Source organism: Hippoglossus stenolepis, chromosome 19 (assembly GCF_022539355.2).
Source record: "Hippoglossus stenolepis isolate QCI-W04-F060 chromosome 19, HSTE1.2, whole genome shotgun sequence".
Taxonomy (NCBI): Eukaryota; Metazoa; Chordata; class Actinopteri; order Pleuronectiformes; family Pleuronectidae; genus Hippoglossus; species Hippoglossus stenolepis.
Genome location: NC_061501.1, coordinates 11,858,313 through 11,878,679, shown reverse-complemented (window position 1 = coordinate 11,878,679; position 20,367 = coordinate 11,858,313). Strand labels below are relative to the sequence as shown.

General features: G+C 42.7%; 1 protein-coding gene across 1 annotated transcript in view; it reads left to right on the top strand.

The window, feature by feature from the left end:
* The first annotated feature begins 7,175 nt into the window (after nt 1-7,175).
* prex2 (phosphatidylinositol-3,4,5-trisphosphate-dependent Rac exchange factor 2) overlaps nt 7,176-20,367 on the top strand; it is an 88,733-nt gene continuing 75,541 nt past the window's right edge. Inside the window, exon 1 of the mRNA XM_035142435.2 lies at nt 7,176-7,682. Within this exon, the coding sequence (XP_034998326.1) occupies nt 7,545-7,682 (138 nt within the window). The 5' untranslated portion in view covers nt 7,176-7,544. The remainder of the gene's footprint in view (nt 7,683-20,367) is intronic.

Genomic DNA, 20,367 nt, shown 5'->3' with positions numbered 1-20,367 from the left:
GTGTAAGTTATCACAGATAGGCTACAGTTTCCTGTAAACCAGCTGCGATATGATTTTGCGTCTTGGGTCATCTATCCGACTGTGAACCACAATATCCAAACATCTCAAATAAACCCCCTGATAAATAAATACAGTTCATTATTAGTTGACATTGTGTACATCATGTAAAGCAAAACATGTCAGACTCCCCGTCACAACGTAACTGTGGACTGTGTCACATGTTAAGGGCCAGAGGGCATCGCTTTGCATCATTTGAAAATATTCCTTTATGAATGGATGATAAATCGCTATTTAACTTGGTCAAACTTTAGCAACTATTGGGCTACTCATGTTTATGCAGCCGAGGGGCAGCTCAGTCAAAGAGGTGTGCACATCCTTGCCCTCATGTACGTCCCTTGGAATAACTTCAAATAGCAAATTTTCACATAATCTACTTTGTTGGTTGAAAGAACAACACAAAAGAAATGAATGGAACATTTTAATGAATGAACATTTTTACAGACCCACATTTGAGAACCACTGATCCGAACAATGGTGGTTGTATATGTTTATCAAGGAACATCCCATGATGTTGCCGAGGCAGTTTCAGCCTGTAGATTGACTGGATCAGGGTTAGTGCAATAATACTGAAGCTTAGTACTACTGGAGAAATGCATGGCCTTTGTGAATTACAGGGAAATGATACATGCAGACGATAGCTAGGATATTTTTTTGTTCATTCAGACCCTAAAAGCACATGGAGCTCCTGAATCCTCACCCTCCCGTTCACTTATAGCTCTAATATATACTCTTATACCCACGTATAGCTCTATAGGCCTTTACCCTAAAGCCTGTGTGATAACAAGCTGCCACATCTCTGTCAGTGCCTTGGCCTGGCTCCACCAGGAATCCCTCTGTGGAGCTTTAGGTGGCTCTCCCTGTTATTCGAGGCTTTCCGTGCCGCCGTTTGATCCTCTACTTATCACCCAAACACGGTGATTAAACGTCTAAGTCAACTGCCAGCCTTTTCCTTTTGTGATTGCATGGCGGCAGCACATTTTTCACATGCTTCTCCCCAGTGTCAACAGTGCCGCCACCTGTTTTACACCCAATTACTGTACAACAGATCTCCCCCAAACACACAGCCTGCCCTCTCCAAATGTTCCCGCACAGCCCATATAACATATAGGAAACATGACGTAACCGCGGTTTGTGTCATTTCTGTATTTTGGAAAGAGGTACTTTTAGTGTTAATAGGATCAGAAATAATTTAAAGGATTTTGCACTTGCATCATTATCTCTACTCAGCAGTGGGTTATGTGGGACTCCACATAAAGAATGAGTAAAGCCAAGTTCAACAAAACGTAAGGGTTAGAATCATATTTATTTCTTATATACTCCGCAAAGTTGAAGAGCACCCAGAGAACACACCAGGGCTGATTCAGAGGGTGAATCCATCTTTGGTTTAACCACCGTAAAAATCCTCCTCTTTACTGGAACCTTAAATGAAATGCACCAAAGTTTAAAGAGGGTTTTACCGACAGAGCTATTTTTCAAAAATAACATTAACCCCAGAAAGTGTTTTTGAGCACTCTGACAGCTGCACAGAGAGCCATATTCATAAAGTGCTTGCTCTGCGTTCCATGAGTATCATGTTCAGGGATTTGTGGGCAGAGTGAAAAAACGCCTGCATGTAAAGGTTGTTACGTCAGCTGGTCGTTTAAGCGTGACGTGTTGGGCACCGAGACGTGGGGGTTGAGGGCACTGCCGCTGCTGTGTGATGGTCCCGGTGTTGTTTTTAACACACAGGAACGCAGACCTGGGCGTGTGGCACCGCTCCGGCCTGTGGTCTGCGGGGAGGTGAAGAACCAGCCGTCTTTCTCTGAGCTAAGTCGAACCCTGGGCAATCTTAGAATGGCACAAGGGGGCCAGTAAATCCCCATGTTCCTCCCTGGATCCGGCTGAGGTGTGTGAATGAACTCTTTGACAAGTGAGTGCAGGGCTCGCACCGGCCGACGAGGGGAGCAAACTGCAGCTCTTTGTGATGTCGGATGACCCTGAGCGGAGCTGTGAGTGCACTTCTACAACCTCTTGACCCTGAGGGGAGAAGTGAAAGAGGTTGGCGGTGGGGGGGTCAAAGACGGTGCTCAGTCTGGACAGGGAGGCCCGAACAAAGTGGGCCATTTGGCTGACAGAAAGAAAAGAATCGTCACTCTCAGAATGAATGGAGGATCTAAGGGAGGATAATCTCAATGACAAGGACTTTAAAGATGAGACGTTTAATTAATGATCAATCGCTCCGTGCTCGAGTCATCATCGTGAGATCACTATGTAGATGAAGCTTGAGTTATACAAAGTTTTGCTCAGACTTAACTATGTGATGACAAACCAATTTCCCTGCAGGAATCAATAAGAGCTTGTGATCAGACTGCATTAGAAGAGCATTTCTTAAGGAATGTGCTGCTTTGACTACCGTTGCTCCAATCATCATGTAATTGTACATGTGTCAAGAGTGTTAGAAATTACCAGCCAATTACTGTCTCTCTCTGTGCCAGCGGTCATAACTTTTTTTGTCTCTTGACTCTGAGTAATCTTCTCTGCCTGTTTCATTTGATTATTTTTTAGCAGATTTAAAAGGCAGAAATATTCTATAATTTAGAGCAAGATCAGAAAAATGAAATCAAAATGTGTTTTCATGCTATCCTATCCTGGAGCCCATTAGCAAACCAAACTCCCCATTGATGTTGTCATTTTAGATTTATATTGGTTTAATATCTGTATTAATCTTTACGAGGAGGATTTACATTTATAGTAAGCTAGAATATTTTGCTGTTTTTTTGTTGAAACAAACTCTCACGAAGTTTCAATTACTGCACAAGAATAAAGACAATATTTAAAGGAGGCAGTGTGTAACCTATATTTAGTACATGAGATACCTGAGAATGGAATTTGCAAAATTTTGTAAGTGTAATATGCCAATGAAAACCAGTGACTCATGTAGTGAATTACAGATAAATACACACTGAATTAAATTTACTTCAATCCTCCTCCTCCTAATTGCCCTGAAAACTTGACTGATTTACTTTGTTCGTGCTGGTAGAAGTACCTCAGAACATACTTTTACCTTTGTAACTGTGTTTTGAAAAGTTCTATATGAATAAAATAAGATGTGGAAATGGGTCAATCAATCAATGATGACACAAACTACTTTCTTGCAGTAAGTAAGTGATAGCAATGATGTATTGTACTGTTCTTCATATAATCATAATGTTCAGTATTCCACGGAGAAATTGTACATTTTGTTAAATCATTGGGATCAGAGGAGATGTCTTTCACGATATTCCACCAGGCTCGTATAGCACTGCCATTCATCACAGGATTTTGATTAATGGCTACAAAGACGTCAGCGATGTCCTTGGCAAAATGAAAACATCTCTGCTACTTTTTATTCATATTATTCACTCAGGAAGAAACTTTGCAGAAAGACGAGAAAAACTGCCAAACCAAAGAACTTTAAGAGAAATACATAAATACAAGGAGATCTGTGTCATGCAATATGACGTTATCACTTTTTTACTGCCTGTTGGGCACCACTGTAACATGAAGCAATGCAAAAATAACAACACTAACCACATTTTGACTCACTACAACCTGAAGTTGAGAGTGAATGCTCCTTTTGTAATATGCATTTGAGGCTGCAGTTCCGTGATTAAATGACATGGAGTGCTTCTCCTTGGCAAATATTTAGTTTTTCTTTCTTTTCTTTCCTCAACTGCTGTGCAGACACATAATATTTTTCACATTTATTTTTAAATTGATATATTGGTACCTACAGTCTGATCCTCAAATTAAACTACAACTCAAACCACTTCAAAACACACCTCAGCCTCCCTCTTCATACTTTCCCCTGCCTCTGTGTGTTTTCCTCTATGTGAGCAGAATTAAATAAATGTGAACAAAGGAAAACAGTGTAACGGGCCGACTGCCGCTGCCACACACTGATACACTAAAAGGTAAATTAACGCTTTTATCACCACTTGTGTTTGATGTTAAGTGCAAATAATCAGAAAAAGTGGCTCATATCAGTCTGACACTTCCCGGCAGCACTCAACCGGCAAATAATAGAAGTTAATTCCACAGACCAAAGTCATGGTCAATAAAATCTAAGGGCCCAGAAAATATACCTGCACTGGAGGAGCTCGTATAAAACCATAATTAAGTTGGTCAACCACAGACATCAACACAGGTTCTTAGCTTTCTCTCATGCAAGGATTAAATGTATACTTGGTGTGAGTCTGGGACCAGGACCCCCTCAGGACCTTAAAAAGACCTGATATGTGGCCTGATCCACAGCTCTGTTAAAAAGAGAAACTTATTCTTGAGTCATATAGTAGGATCAACACTGCCCTTTAGTGGCTGCAGAGAAACAGCACAGAGGAAAACCTTGAACATCAGAAAGTTACTGGAACAGCCTGCAGTACCACATTTAACCAGCAGAGTATACTCCACGCCAAGATTTAGTTACGTTAAAGAGCCATGTCCTCACCTCACCTCACAAAACTGACACTAACCTGTAATTGAGACATAAAACAGCCCAATGAAATAAAGACTCCCTCTGGTGCTGATGAATTCGTGCAGTCGTCATCAGTTAAATTCCTCCTCTCTTTTCATGAACGTGCGCCACAGACTACAGAATACACTGAATGCATTGGTTTAGATAAAAGGCCTGTGTAACCAGGTGTATGAATGTACTGCAGAAAGGAGATAAATTAATCCTGAAATCATAAGTGTGGACTGCATGGCTCCTCTGAGAGGAATTTCAAGCTGGTAAAATGAAAGTAGCTTTTAATGTTGATTGTGCTGCTATTTCGCCAGGTGCAAAATGACTCTGACAGTGTATTAAATTCACAAACACTTAACCAGCCTTCCCAGCAGCTTATTATATATGCAGTTTGTGTATTTTTTGCATGAGAAATTGCACCTGAAATCAAATCCCACATTAACTGCAGCATGAGAAATCGGTTCTATTTAACTTAACCAGCTTGTAAAGCTGTGCTGTGACACGAGAGCATCTGCTTGTGTAATTAAGAGGAAGTTCCTCAATCAAATGTTTAAAAAAAGATACCAGGGAGAGGCACTTTGCTGCAGACAGGACACATTTGTAATAAGAGAGTTGTTGCAAGACATTTTCTCGGGTAACATATTTGTGTCTGTTGAAAACACCAAACTGTGCCAATCTGGTCATGAGAATCCAGCGTGTGTTGTTATTAAGTTTGCCCGTCTAACAGAAACAACATATTTAGGGAGGGTTTTTGTGTCTATGAGGCAGATTGAAATGGTAGAGGTTCAATGTGTTTCAAATGCAACCCTGTCCAATGGATTATATTACAGAGGGAGAACTTAGTGTGGTCTTTGAAAGCTCTAATATTTAAGCTTATGTGCCCTGTCACAGCATAACTAAACTCTTTGGTGTTTCTGTTCTTTCTCTTTTGCTGCCTGTGCTCGACTTTCTCTCAAAGTAATTGTTTTGATCCCGTGTCCAAATTCTGCCCGTGAGGAATCTAAAGCAATGGCTGAGGAGAGATGTGTTTATTATAAGAGAAGATAGACTTAAGGTCTTACGCAGCACAGATCCATCCAAAACTCCTTCTGTCTATCTTTTAAATTTCCTTATTGTATGTGTTATTAACTATGAAATTGTTCTTTAGCACTCTTTTAAATATTGTAATTTTTCCTGGAGATAACATTATTCCCTCCTTCTTTACACATATGTACGGTGGCCCTGAGGATACTAAACTATACATAAAGATGGAGGACACGTCTTCACTTCCTTCCACAGTCCAGAAATGAAGCCAGAATGTCCCTGATACAAACGCTGCCCTCTTTTGCATTTGAAGCCAGAGTCTGCACAGTAGGGATCAGGAGATGGAGATGTGGTTGTGAGTCCAGCCAATAAACAAGCTCGACCAATCGTGAGTCAGTCTCAGACGTTTTTTTTTAGCATCAAATAACAAATGAACGACTAACATACTTATCATGACAGAAACCATCTGTTAGAAAACTTGTACTGATAACTTTTTAGTTTGGTCCATGTCCTATCCACTTACTTGGAAGGGGCGGGGTTTATAACATGTACTGCAGCCAGCCACCAGGTGGCGACTGAGACACTTTGGCTTGACTTTTGGGAAGCTGTCATGTTGTCCGTCTTTATTGGTCCAAACCTTTCACAACACACATGTCAACAAAGTTTGTTTTTTGACATGTTGTTGTGTTAGGTCAAATGCTGTTGTGTTTTGACCTTTAGGGCCACCATACCCATGCTTCCATTGCATGAACATAATGTTTTAGAATTTTCACATCACTTAAAATGAATCAGTTACAGAACTACAAAGTAAATTCCCCCATAATTATCTCACATATATTAGAGATAGGCTCATTTGCCACTTAATGATGGAAGCCGAGGTTTTATGACTGAAGTTCTCCGCCTCATTAAGCAGCTATTGCACTTTATAACAAGGGGAACGCAATCAATTCAAGTGATACAACATTGTTCTATTGCTAGATGAAGTTTTGCAGTGGCAGTCATTCAGTAAATGTGATCTCAGCAGTATGAGGCGACCACTTCAATTTGCCTATTATTTCACTCCATCAACTTCAGAGGAGTGAAATTTAGTCAAATCATTGGAAATGGAGTAAAATTAAAGATCTTATTTATTTCTTATCTTATCTTTAATAAATAGTTCGATTTTCTCATATATTACACCATATCAGGTTTATGATCTGATGTGTGTGTGAAGTCTGGTGTCGAGTAAAAAGTCAATGAGATTGTTTATGTCCAGGGTTCAGTAGTGTCAAGTTATTTGGAGATAACTAAAATAATATGAGAAGTAGAATACTTATTCCTTCAAATTAAAAGGAGAAATGTGTCAATAGTAATCATGAAAGGGTATCAGCTCAGCTAGTGTAGATTATATATCCTCTATTTTGTCTTATAAAGTTTTCAATGGCTATTTTAAATAATTGTAGGTCGTATATATGACTATAAAAACTATCCGGGTGAAACAGTGAGTTCTTATTTTCCACCAAAACCCGTTGCAGCTCTTTTATTTTGACAGCTACAGCCGGAAAAAAACGTAGTGCGCATCCCTGTTGGTTTGACGGTGTCCTGCTCATGAAAGTCTGTGAGGAGGCAGGAATAGGATGAAGTCTTCAGGAGTCACATGGACTCCACTTGTGAACTGGAGTCCGGTCGTCCTCCACCTCCGCTCCTCTGTCTGAAGACGCCTCAAGTTGTTGTCTAACCTCCATCTTATTTTTCACCTCATCTTTAAACTTATTTTGACTTTTCATCCTTCATTTCGGCTTTATAACTACTCCCCCCCACCACCCCGTGGACTTTCCCCTGCAGACACCGGCTCCTTCCTTCACTTCCCCCCCCCCCCACCACCACCACCACCACCATGCTGCAGAATGAACACTTGCGCCGCTGAAACCTGTTGAGCGATGTGAGACTCTGAACGCCGCCGAAGGGGAATAGAAAAGTTTTGCATCCACTTTTACGCACGATGACCGAGGAGAGCAGGAGCGAGCACAGGGCTGAAAGCGGGAAGGACCTGGAGAAACAGCTCCGGTTGAGAGTGTGCGTCCTGAATGAACTTGTAAAGACCGAACGGGATTATGTCGGGACGCTCGAGTTTCTGTCGGTGAGTTTCTGCGAGTCGTTTTAATCAGAGGTGGCACACAATTGCGCAGAGCTTTACGCAAGAAAGTGGAAATCTCAAAGCGCACAAACAAACAAACAAACACAAAACAGCCACCCTGCTTATTATGCACGGTGCACCGGGCTCCAGAGCTGTGGTCGGTGCACGTTCAAACTCCACTCTTGCTTTACTGATGTCAAACATAAGAAATAACGTTCTGCATCGCTCCCTGTGTTACTCGGAGTCTGTGATGGATATATTAACTTTTTAGGATCCAAGTGTGAAATTGGAAGAGCAGTCACAAAGGCACAGCTTTGGTTCCTGCACAGCAAGTGTGATGTTTAATCCACTTCTCTCACAGGCTGTTACGGGCTGCATGGGGGCTTGTGTCTGGCAACAGCTGATCGCACAGACATAGAAGCCATTTGGGGAGCTGGATCACTTTTGTCTAACAGAGTTACACGACGATAGACAAACCACAAATTACAAAAGAATCAAGTCACAGAGATTGTTGCTCTTTCAAATGACCCAGGCAACATGATTCTCGTCTGTTTGCAAAGGTCTTTTAATCTTGAAGTTAAAGTGAATCAGTCCCAGATTGTTGGAATTATCTCACAGAACAGCTAAGACACATAACATCTACACAACTAGAAGGCCACTCAGAAAACACATTTAAATCCACTAGATCAAGATCTTTGGATCTGCACCAAATTGCACACACTTAAGTCCTGTATAAATGAATAATTCTCTGAGAAATCAAAAATGTCGCAAATTGCGTTATCTCACAATGTTAAAGAAAGATTCCTGGATCTGCCCCCTGATCCGGATCCGCAATAAAATGTAATGGGTTCCTCTCTGACCCATACCGCATCCCTCCGCTAACTTTTGTGGTAATTTGTCCAGTAGTTTTTTGCGTAATCCTGCTAACTAAGAAAGACATAAAGCATAACCTCTTAGGCAGAGGTGAAAACGAAATCATCAGAGAACCTTGCATAATGGCATCTGTCTCAGCTGCCTCTGTCCTTGTCACACCCAGGACTGTAACTTGTACTGTGCAGTGTTACATTTAAGACCAAACTCGCCACAAAGAATAGAAAGTACAGGAGGATGCAGTTCGCCGCTGACATTGCAAACCTTTTTTGAGTGTAGGTGTGAGGCCAGCCAAGGGAGGCACAGGTGGCCTCCGATGTAAAGCACCGCAGCTTAATGGTATTACGTCAAATAACGATGGCAGCTCTGGAAATCAGTCTGTTGAGAATGTCAGAAGTGAAAGTCCTTGCAGTCAACACACTAGCATGTGATCTGGACTGTGGGTCTGGACGGCCTAATGGCTTTCATCACATCTTCTCAGCATTTCCAGCTCCCTGCTGCTATGGGAACTTTGCATGGATGTCGGGTCGAAGGGGCAACTGTGTTGTATGTCATTAAAAAGCGCCATTTCCCAGACCACATGTATGAGTGCATCCCCCCCCTCCCCCACCACACACACTGCCCAGATGTTCCCAATGGAGAGCGGAGGGACCAGGGAGGGGATGGAGCTCTATCTGGCTTTTCTTAGAAGTGGCATCATTGGAGAGATAGTGTGGGCGATTACATGAGGGAATGTCCTCTGTCCTGGTGGTGGTAGGGGGGGTTTAGGGAATGCAGCCACCCCTCCTTTATCTCCCCCTGTAGTGCTGGATGTGGGATTCATTTCAGAAGTGGCTGACCCCTTACAAGGCAACTCTGTTCTCATTGGGAATCTTGGGATGGGAGCCGAGATCTGACAGTGAAAGATAGTCAGGCTATTGTCGGTTTATAGCTGTGGAGGTGGATGATTAAAAAAAAGCTGGAAAGTCAGAGGAAAAGACAAAGAGTCGCCATTATCTACTGTCTTATCATCTGGGAGGTCCTGGGGAGCATTGGGAAGATACCCAGGATGATCAAAGAGGGCCCTACTGGGGAGAGGGGTCATATTGAAGACTTTCATCTGATCACACACAAACAACTCACTTTCCTCCCCCACCTTTAATACAGAGCTAGAACCAGTAACAAACCGTGCAAGTTTCTGTGTGTCTAGAGGTCAGAGCGGAGGACAAGCCAGACCCCCACCCTCTGTGCGAGTCCCTGGTAGGATAATCCAGGCGATTCCCAGTACCAGCAGGAAGAGATGTAAACGGGATATTGCTGGAAGGCGAAAAGGGAAAAGGGCAGTGGATCACGCAGTGGATATTGCCAGGAGGGTGAAGGGTAGCAAGAAGGGGGGCTTTGGGTCTCCGCTAGTGGCTGGGCTTGGTGCCTTCTCTTGTAAACCATATTTCCTGGAGGAGGAATTCCTCCGAGGTTAGGAAATGCAGGGGAACAATGAGGCTCCGCTCAGAAGCCGAAGTTGAACCGCGGAGCAGAGATTGCTGCTGCTGATCTGTGGGACCCAAAACACAATGCACCTCGCACATACTTTACTATTAAGGTAGTGGAAAACAACACAGAGAGCAAGGATGATTAGGAGCAATTGGTCCCAGGACAGACAGAGCGTATTGTGTGGCTTTAGCAAACCTCTCGTGGGAAAAATGTGCAGATTGCATCTCGGAGGTGTCCTTACTGGGAAGTCTAAATTTGACTTTTCTCTGGGTTCAAAGCGTCACCTTTTGCACAACATGTTCTCAGTGTCCACAGTAGACTGATAGTGATAGGCAGGCTCGAGGGAAGTTGTGTGAAATATCTCAGGACAATCTTACGTAATAAACAATTATAGCTGGAGAAAGTGGGCGGCCGTGGACACTGGTGTTTATCTTGGACAGCTACGAGCCAATAAAATGACAGTCACTCTTAGAAAAGCCTCATTGAAAAGAGCAACTCAAGACATAATGTAAACAGTGGCTCTAATGAGCTCTTTGCATTTCTGCAGGTCATTTTTAGTCATGCTGTCAAATGAAATACTTTGCCATTGTTCACCGCTGATACAGAAACACTGGAAGCCATTTGCTTGGACGATAAGCACTTGGGAGAGAGGATGCAAGAACGGGACAATGGAGGAAACCTTTCATGTCCCGGTTCTGGAGCAAGATCTGAGCCACAAGTTTAACTTAATATATTCCAAAAAGCTTTGCAGTGTATTAAGTGGTCCCTCAGCTGCCGCCTTTCCTCTCCCCAACAAAAGCCTGTTGAACTATGAGGCAACCACTGACTGTAATGTTTAAAACATTTTTAATCCCTTTGCATAAATTGAAATTAAAGAAATGTGTGTTGAGACGTTGTACGAGCAGAGATTTTCTCATTCTCTGGGAAAAGGATTGATTATTAAGACATTCAAGAATCCTGTATATTGCATCTGCAGTTTTAAATACAGCTGCATATGATGATATTCGTCATATGGAAAAAGTTTGTTGGTCAATAAACATATTGGTGGTCACCTAAAGTCAGTTCGAATGGCTGCAGGCAGTGGGACATGAAGCCTAATGAAGAAAGCAGCTGCTAAGAAGGAGCAGTTACTCGTTCTTAGAAACCCAGGTGTTCAAGTGAACCCTGTGTGTGTGTGTGTGTGTGTGTGTGTGTGTGTGTGTGCGCGTGTGTGTGTTCGTGCACGAAATAGGCTCCACATCTTTTTCGCTCTCCCTCCACGGATTTGGATTTGTTCTCTGCTTGGGCGTTCATGTTGGCCCAAGATGTTTTCTGTTTTCCTTGTAACATATGACCAGTCAGCAGTCCTGGATGAGTTCAGCTCAGGGGAGGGGGTGGGGGGTGCGCAGCCATGACATGGTTCATACCCTCTGGATAGACAGCACAGGGGATGACCCCAATGGTCACAACCTCTTGTTCCGACCCCTTTCCTGTCTGACTGTTAACCTGCAGACTTTGTGTCTCAACATCTATGTCCCTCCTGAGTTCTGATGGAAACAACAACAGAAAGATGCCGATGATCTGTGTGTCCTGATTGGATGAAAACACACAAACAACAATGTAGAAACTGTCCCCAACCCCATTGTAAATGATCTAAGATCAACTGAATAAACACAAAAAGGTTACGCAGGCTATTCGAGGCGTCGCTCTCCTTAGCAACATTTTGCAGCTCTTCCTCAGGGATCCTGAGGAAAAGCAGGCCAGATTGGATATATAATTCAAGATGGCTAAATTCTTAACTTTTTCAGACGACCAATAAGGATCCTAAGTGAATGTGCACGAGCCAGTTTCTCTCCTCAGGCTGTGAAGTTTTATTTTTATGACCTAATTTTTTTAGTCATTAATTTTTATAACTTTTGTTTTTTTTGTGATTAGCATAGCGGGAATAAATCTGTAATTTCATTTTATGAGCTTGTGTTGCATAATGATAATTAAACTGAACGTTGAATCTGGAAAGACATTTCAGATGCTGCTGTTTCTGCCCTAGTTGCTCTCCTCCTCCTGTTTTTTAATACAAATATGTCTTTATTTGGAGTTGATGATCAATCCATCATACTGTTATTTGTCCCACACCCGCCTCTCTTCTTGTGTACCTTTTCAAATAACTCAAATATCTTTAGCCGCCTTTCTGTTGATGTTGATGTTCACCACCATTTCCCAGAGGAGAGTGGTGTCTGCATGTTCCAGCCATTATTTTAGATGTTGTGTTGACGAGAAGTGTATTTTTCCACTTTCTTTCTACATGAAAGTTTATTATGATCCCATCAGGCTTGAAATATGTGTTTCCTCATCAGAGAGCAGAATCCTCAGCAATAACTTCTTACAGAGGCCAAGTTAAATTCAGATCTGCCAGGATTTAGCCTTATTCCAGGTACACAGAAAAACATGTGGCTGTTCTGTGGATGTGAAGCAGAAGAAAGAAATACAAGCAAACGGAGAGGGATGTGACATGTTTTTTCCTCTTGACTCTTTTTAATTGGATTGGGTCAGTCTCTCCTCTCTGAGAATACAGGCAGTTTTTTTTCTGTCTGTCCCCAGTGTGAGGCTGAACTGAACTGATGAAGTGGCTCACTTGCATTTCAATTTCACACCACTTCCACAGCGCAAGGGGATTGCATTTTATGGCGTGTTTGCAAGGATGCAACTGTCACGTCTTGTATTGCCTGTGATTTGTCACATGCATTCCTGAGAGGTGTAAATGCATTGGATAAGATGCTCATCTTATTTCTGTGGTATTTTTCTGCAAGTAGAAGCATTGTGTGATATTTGTGTGCACAAACCATTTTTAGCAACTTTGCGGGATTGGTCTTTTTAGCCAGGCTGAAGATAAACAACGGTGTGGATTAGCTTGGCGACATCCCTCTCGTGAAGAGATTTTTGCATCAATCTTGAGTCCCATATTAATTATAACATTGAGTGGGATAATCCTTTATCTTCCCATTGAGCAATGCTGTTTTTTTTGGGAGCTGTCGTGTTTTGCATGCCTTTCAATAGTTTATCCATTCATCTTCATCAAGAAAGATTTAGCAGTTTCCTAGATGCGCCAAATGCGATTACGATTGGAAATATACAATACCATTCATGCCTACTTAATGGCAAGTAGTCAAATTATTAGAGACTTTGAATATTGTAATGCAGATTAAAAGGTAGTTTCTCATGTTTTTGACCTTTGTTCTTGCTTGGCATTGATCCTCAGCCCAATATGGTGCTGGCCAAAATGCATTCAGAAAGCCAAATGTCTGCTGAGTCAGGCGAGTTTGAACAATTTAAGCTTGTTAGCTTTTTTGCTTAACAGGGTGACAGAAATCAGTCAAAGGTATACAAATCTGTGTAAAAATGTCAAATCATGGTTTTATGTTGAATTAGGTGCCTGATCATTGGCTTAGAGCGGCACAGCGGTGCAGTGGTTAGCACTGTCGCCTCAAAGCAAGAAGGTTATTGGTCCCTGGTTTGGTCAGGGGCCTTCCTTTGTGGAGTTTGCATGTTCTCTCCATGTCTGGGTGGGTTTTCACTTGGGTACTCTGGCTTCCTTCCACAGTCTAAAGACATGCATTTTGCAATTAGATTGATTGGAGATTGGAGAAATTGTCTGTAGGTTTAAATGTGAGAATGAATGGTTATTTGTCTCAGCTCCCATGTAAACCTCAAAGGATAAGCAGTATAGATAATGGATGGATTCATCCTGGGCTTAGATCTGTGCAACAAGTGGAAACTCCAGGAAGTCCGCTACACAATACCCTGTAAAGTCAAATGCTCATTAGGGAGCTTTAGAGGTTCTGGTCCTGGGGTTTCCCCCAAGTCTTTGAGCCAAGGTAGTTTAACCAGCTGCTGGCTGTGGCTTCATATTTACTGTGCAAGCAATCTACCTGTTAGTCTGTATTTTTCTGCTCCTGCTATAGAAGTTTAGTCTTCGTGGGGGAATCCATTTGACTTTCCGTGTAGTCCAGTCTCATCTAATCTATAACAACATTGATTATAACAGTCTGGTTACAGGCCTGTTGTACACCTCCTCTCTGTCAGAGTAATGTTCCTCTTGCTGCAGGGGTCTTACTCTGGAGAGGGTTCTTTTGCTTTTGTCTCAGAGGCCATTTTTCAAGCAGGATTTCCTTCCTTCCTGGCCCTCCCCATCTGTACATTGTGCTGCATGCTTCCTGCTACACACACACACACACACACACACACACACACACACACACACACACACACACACACACACACACACACACACACACACACACACACGCACGCTTGACTACATTTGCGATAAGGATTATGCGACCCCCTGCATTGGCTTCAGCAGCTCAGGAGGCAGAGGTGGTGCTGTCACTGTCTCTCTGCCCAGAGGAGAAGGCGGCCTTTGATTTAGCCGCTGCCAGCTGCCGGGTCACGTGGTGGATTTACGTGAGACAACTAGAAAAGTGGCGGGGCTCTGAGAGACACTTATCAGGATGTTCATGCGGTGTGAAGGGGTCATCATCACAAGGGGGCCCCTGTTTTTACTGGCATGGTCTTTGGCAGGGCACACACACACACACACACACACACACACACACACACACACACACACACACACACACACACACACACACACACGCACACACACTTGCAATGTTGGTTAAGCAATCTCAATCCTGCCTTAATAGACGTTTTTGGATGACAGTGTTAATAGACGACAATATGTTTGCAAACCAATTAAATATTGGTATGTTGCCTATTAACCCAATTAAGGTAATTGCATTTAACAATTAAATTACCAGCCATTTCATTTCCTATCATGAAGTATCACACAAACTGTGTTGCAGTCTCTAGAATTTCAGATCTTTTTTTGTGTCCCACTCAGAATGTCTAGACTAGTCTGCATGTTTCCTCTATGGTTCAAAATCACACTTTCCATGTCGTTCATGTCTCTGTCCGTCCTGCATTTCTGGGCTCGCAATCCATAAACATCCCGAGCTCACCCGGCCAGACACGATGGGAAATTCCACTTCACTCTCAATTATTTCATTAAGCTCTTGAATAGGACTTGCCAAAGACGCTCTGAGATAGACAAGTGTCTCTCTGTCTCTGTGCAGACATCCTTTCTGTCGGTCTTTCTTTCTTGTGTGTGTGTGTGTGTCCTTTCGCATAACACATGATTTTTTTCCAATGTTAATCTGATTAGAGCAGCTTTAAAGTCAGAGTCCATACATTTTCACATTTATGGAAATGTAACTGTTTTTTTCCGGTCACATTATCTAGTATTGAGGTTATAAACTGACAATGTTGTTGATGAAAGAAAATGTATTTCTTCGTTTTTTCGACATTGTCAACTGGACACGTCTAACCTTGTTAACCCAATCACCAAGGTTTTTATTCCTGCCAAACAGCTTTTGTCATCACATTTTAGTCCACTGACTAAAGTAAAGAAATGTTGCTGTTTTGTTCTCTACATCCCAGGGAGCTGTTGCTTCCACAAAGAAAGAGTCGTAGGCAGGACCTTGATGCTGCTGCTGACAGACTCCATGTTAATATACAGTCTCTGGTTCATCAGCGCTCTTGTGTCTGTTGTTTATAGAAGGTCCAGTTCATTTTGGCCCAGTGTAATGTGATATTTAGCATAGTGAAGTACACCACTTTAGAAAAAGCTTAAATGAGTAATTGACTTGAAAATATATGTAAAATAACATCTCAATTAAAGGTTCAGTGTGTAAGATTTAGGTGAAAGGGATCTATTGGCAGAAATTTAATAGAAAAATAATCCTAATGATGTTTTCACTAGTGTGTTTCATCTACATTGTACAAATTGTTGTTTTCTTTTCCCTAGAACCGGCCCTTTATATTTACATACTTTAAATTTACATCGGGAGCGGGTCCTCTCGACGCCATTCAACTTCACCACTAGATGCCACTAAATTCTACACACTGAACCTTTAATGTGCCATGGCTGAAGTTATTCCTGCTTATTTGGAAGAGAACATGGATTAAATAATGCTCAGGTCTATGCTGATCTGATGCAGCCTCCTGCTCTGTCAATTCACAGACAAAAAGAAGTCCTGATGAGCACAACCCTAGCAGGAACGGGTGTTTGTGCAAGTGGGCACACTCTCAACATTTGTGCTCGGGGATTGAGAGCAGAGGAGAATCTGGCAGGGAGTGTGGTTGCTATATTCTCCATACTCCACTGTGTCCTGTTCTGTCATGTGTAAGAGAGGCTGACGCTGCAGGTTTCCCTTTTTTCTTGCCAGTCGTGCTGAAATGGATGGCGGGGGGGCGGGGGGGTGTGAGGGACCCCTAGCAGACAATTTGGAAGTCTGAAGCGGTAATGAAATGTGCTGTCTGGGTGTGTGACAGTCACGCTACAGGTCGGGAGACAGACGATCCTGCTTTGTCATCTCGGAGATCAATACACGGTGCTGCTATGTGGCTCTGATGTGAATCAGTGGGTGATGGTTTGCTTGGCCGCGCGTGGAAATAGGAGAAGCATGCCGAGCTTGGTCTCTGAGGACCAACACTTATCCCCCGGAGGCTCGTCGTCTCACTGTTTAACAATTCCACGAGTCAAAAGATATTCCTGGTATGCTGAAGATGCCAGACATTTACCATGCCACGATGGGTGAAGCTGAACAGACACGGAGTCTGTCTGAAAAACGGTTAAACGGACATGACCGCAAGCATAATTTTACACTCACTCCAACGTCAACTCACCAGGAGCCAGGCACAGACATTGGCCACAGACGTATTCATTAGATAAATTGCTTCTTTCCAGCTGTTTTGGAATCTCCTTGGGTATCAGGGTCAGAGAAAGGACAAGAATAACACCAAAAGGAAGAGCGTCTCTTTTCCCTTCATGCAAATAGTGAATTCTTGATCAAAATGTTTTCTTACAAGCTCGATTTGTCCCTGTATTTTTTTGTCGTTTCCTAAAACAATAAGCTTTCCAATTAAAATCCCAAAACTATCTGTTGTCTTGAAAGAAGCCTCTTAATCCACAGTTTTTTTATTTATTCTGGTGCTCATGCAGACGGCCGACAGCGAACAAGTGCTCCTGAAACAAATGGACCTTTGTTCGCTGGAAGATCCTGTGAAATGAATACTCACTATGTTCCCCGTTGCTAATTAAAACCAGAGACCCTGCACTGAGCTGTGCAGATGAGCCTTAATAACCACTCCCGAGATAGCCATATTAACATTCCCCACTGTATTTATAGTGACTGTTTCCTCTGCACATCGCCAGTGGGAGAGACGCGGACCATTGTGGAGAAGAACTAGTGAGATAAGAAGCGTGCAGGATGACTTCTGGAGGTGTCATGAGGACCTGCTGAGGAGACGGAGGGAGCGTATAGTTTATAAGGGAGAAAAGCTACAAAGAGCCTTTTCTCTCTTTTCGGATGTTCCCCAGTGTGCGCTCAGCACCAGAGCCTGACTGTTTGTCTCTGGTCGGTACTTCTTGGGGGGAAAGTTCCGTTTTTTGCTTACCAGGAACCCACTGTGTGTGTGTGTGTGTGTGTGTGTGTGTGTGTGTGTGTGTGTGTGTGTGTGTGTGTGTGTGTGTGTGTGTGTGTGTGTGTGTGTGTGTGTGTGTGTGTGTGTGTGTGTGTGTGTGTGTGCGTGCGTATGTACGATGTTTTGTGTGGGAGACCTCTGTAATTTTGAATTCCAGTTTGAAAGTAGTTCCGCTGTGGAGGAAGTACGGTAAAGGCACCATATCCTCCCTACAGAGTTGCCATGTTAAGAAGGCCAAACAAGCCTCTCTTTTTCCCCCCCTTCTTCCTTTCCCTCTGTACTTCCTCTGCATTTTTCTATCTGTTTATGCTGTCTGTCTCTTTTTCTTTCTATCCCCTTTACTCTCTCATTTTCAAATCCAGGGACTCAGGTTGTTTTCGAGAGGTTGCCCGAGGCTGCCGAGCTGCCAGCCCACCTGTTACCTGTGGTCCTTTGACTTGCTTTACTTTTCCCTCTGCCTCCCCGGAGGAGGAATATGACAAAGGAACAGAGGAGTGTTACATTAATGAGCAAATCTTCACAGTCTAGTGATTCACTCTAGTGGGCTTTGTCATTTGTGGAACTTGCCTGTTTGTGTCTCCATCTCCGACACTGAATGGACTTTGTTTCCCGTTTTGTATTTGCTAACGAGATGAGATTCTAGCACAGATGGTGTATTAAAAATAAAATGGGATACCTGCACTCGTGTGGTGTGATAGCCCCATGCATTTACATTTGTATTGCAACAGTATGATATAAAGTAGAAAACAAAGTGTTTGGTTTCCATCTCTCCAAATATGAATCCAGAGCAGATTAGTGGACAAAAGAAGCAGCTTGTCCAAGAGAGTTTGGGAAAGGCCTCGACATTAGGACGAGTGCCAATGAGCTTTTTCAGTTGGGAGCAACAGATCCTGCACTGCAGCAAATGCAGTTGAACTTTGGTAACTGAATAAGTTCCTAAAAGTAAGCTGATAAATCTGTTATTGCTTTTAAACAACTTTTAATTCCTTGCAATTTCAGGGAGAGCAGGGTGTTCCCCAGTTGAATGAATGAATCTAATGGGACCCAAAATGGCTGTTATGCATGTAATACATTAAACTGACACTGTGGTCCTGCCCACTCCTCCTTGAATGCTCAAACAAATGTTTGAAGATGTTGCATGGAAGCAGCTGGATGAATTTAATTTAATTTGTCTTCAAATGTTCTGCATCATTTTGCTCTTTGGATCTGTTTGATGCTCTTTTGCTCATTTGGCAGGATTTTTATTCCAATCACAGCCCATTCTTCAGGGCGTGTGACTTTGTAAATTAATGAACGACATGCATTTTCTCCCCCTTGCACTTTCTTCCTTTACTTGTCTACTCACTTCACAATCACTGTACCGTCTCTTTGTCACAACCACTTGCTCTGGCTTGGCAAACATACTGTACACACACTTTATTGTGAAGCTCAAAAATGTCCATCATTGTCCTTCTGTTATATCACTGGTAGCTGCCTCAGGAAGCGAGCCGCCTCTGTTGTTTGCCAAACTATCTCTGGTGTGGTTCATCTGTTTCATTGACAGAGATAAACATATACAGGGGGAGGGGCTAGCCTTCCTCTGTATCTTTCCAATGTGGCGGAGAGAACCGGTTGGGTTGGGGGGGGGCCACGCTGCATAATATCTATTCACAGAGTTTCCTGACCTAGGTTGGCACGGCGCACACTCAGTCGGCATGGAAACAGCCCTCTAGTTGGTCTCAATGCCCCTGTGCCTCTCATTTGACTTTACTTTACTATGAGGCTAAAATCCCAAGGACGACGGGTGATTTCTACTTTCCTACTCCTGAACATATTACAGCAAACTTAAGTTATTGAGCGAACTGTCACTTGAGATCGAACCAGCTGAGTTATAGTAACTTCCATGGGTCTTTTACATAAATGAGCCTCGCAACCCGTTTCCACACAGTTTTGTTTGGTGAGTGTAATTCTGTTTCATATATGGACTCTGCCCCCTAGTGTTCAACGCAAAAGTAAAAAATGTTTTAACGTTAATGTGGACCATAAAATACCAGAGGTGAGGAATTCTTCAACACATCGGAGATCGTGGAGGTTGTAATAGGAATGAATTCACCTCTTCTTGACTCGCTATGCAGATATGAGGTTTTAAGTTGGTGATGGTTTGTATGGTGTGGCCTGCAGGTCTGCTGACTCAACCTGGTTTGAGTTTCAGTAAACATTGTGCTCTCATCACATGTTTGTCTTCCTTTTTGAATCTGAACATGATTACATCTGGCAGCACAGACACAATTTCCACCAGCACTTCCTTGAAGCCCACAGCTTGTGAGCGTGTGTTGATTAATGGCAGGTAGGGCCACATGCAGTGATTGGCCCAATCTATTCATCACACCCATCTGCGCTGTGGAATAATGAAAAACTTAATGGGGTTTTAATGTGGAGTCCCCCCCCCGAGCCATCAGAGTGACAATCTAGGTGATTGTAGATGAGCCTCAGGAAACAGAATGAGTTTTGAATGATGTGGATCCATGATTAAGACAATGTCTGTATATGTACAGTAAGTAACAAGGAATAAAATCAGCCTCTGCTTAATTTCTTTGCAGAAAGCGGCTGCTCACATGCTTTTAATGAGTGACGTGTGCATTTCTGTGTCTTAACTATTGGAAAAACTGTAGAAAATCCCTGTTGTCATCAAACTTGTCTTAATCCTCTTTTATCATTTTTTAAGTATCATGGAAATCTGGCAACAATAAAAAGCACTATTTATTATTCATGAATTCACACAGTGAGACGAATGCATTTATTTTGTATTGCATTTTCTGTCCAGTTCAACATGTCTGTCCATCTCTGT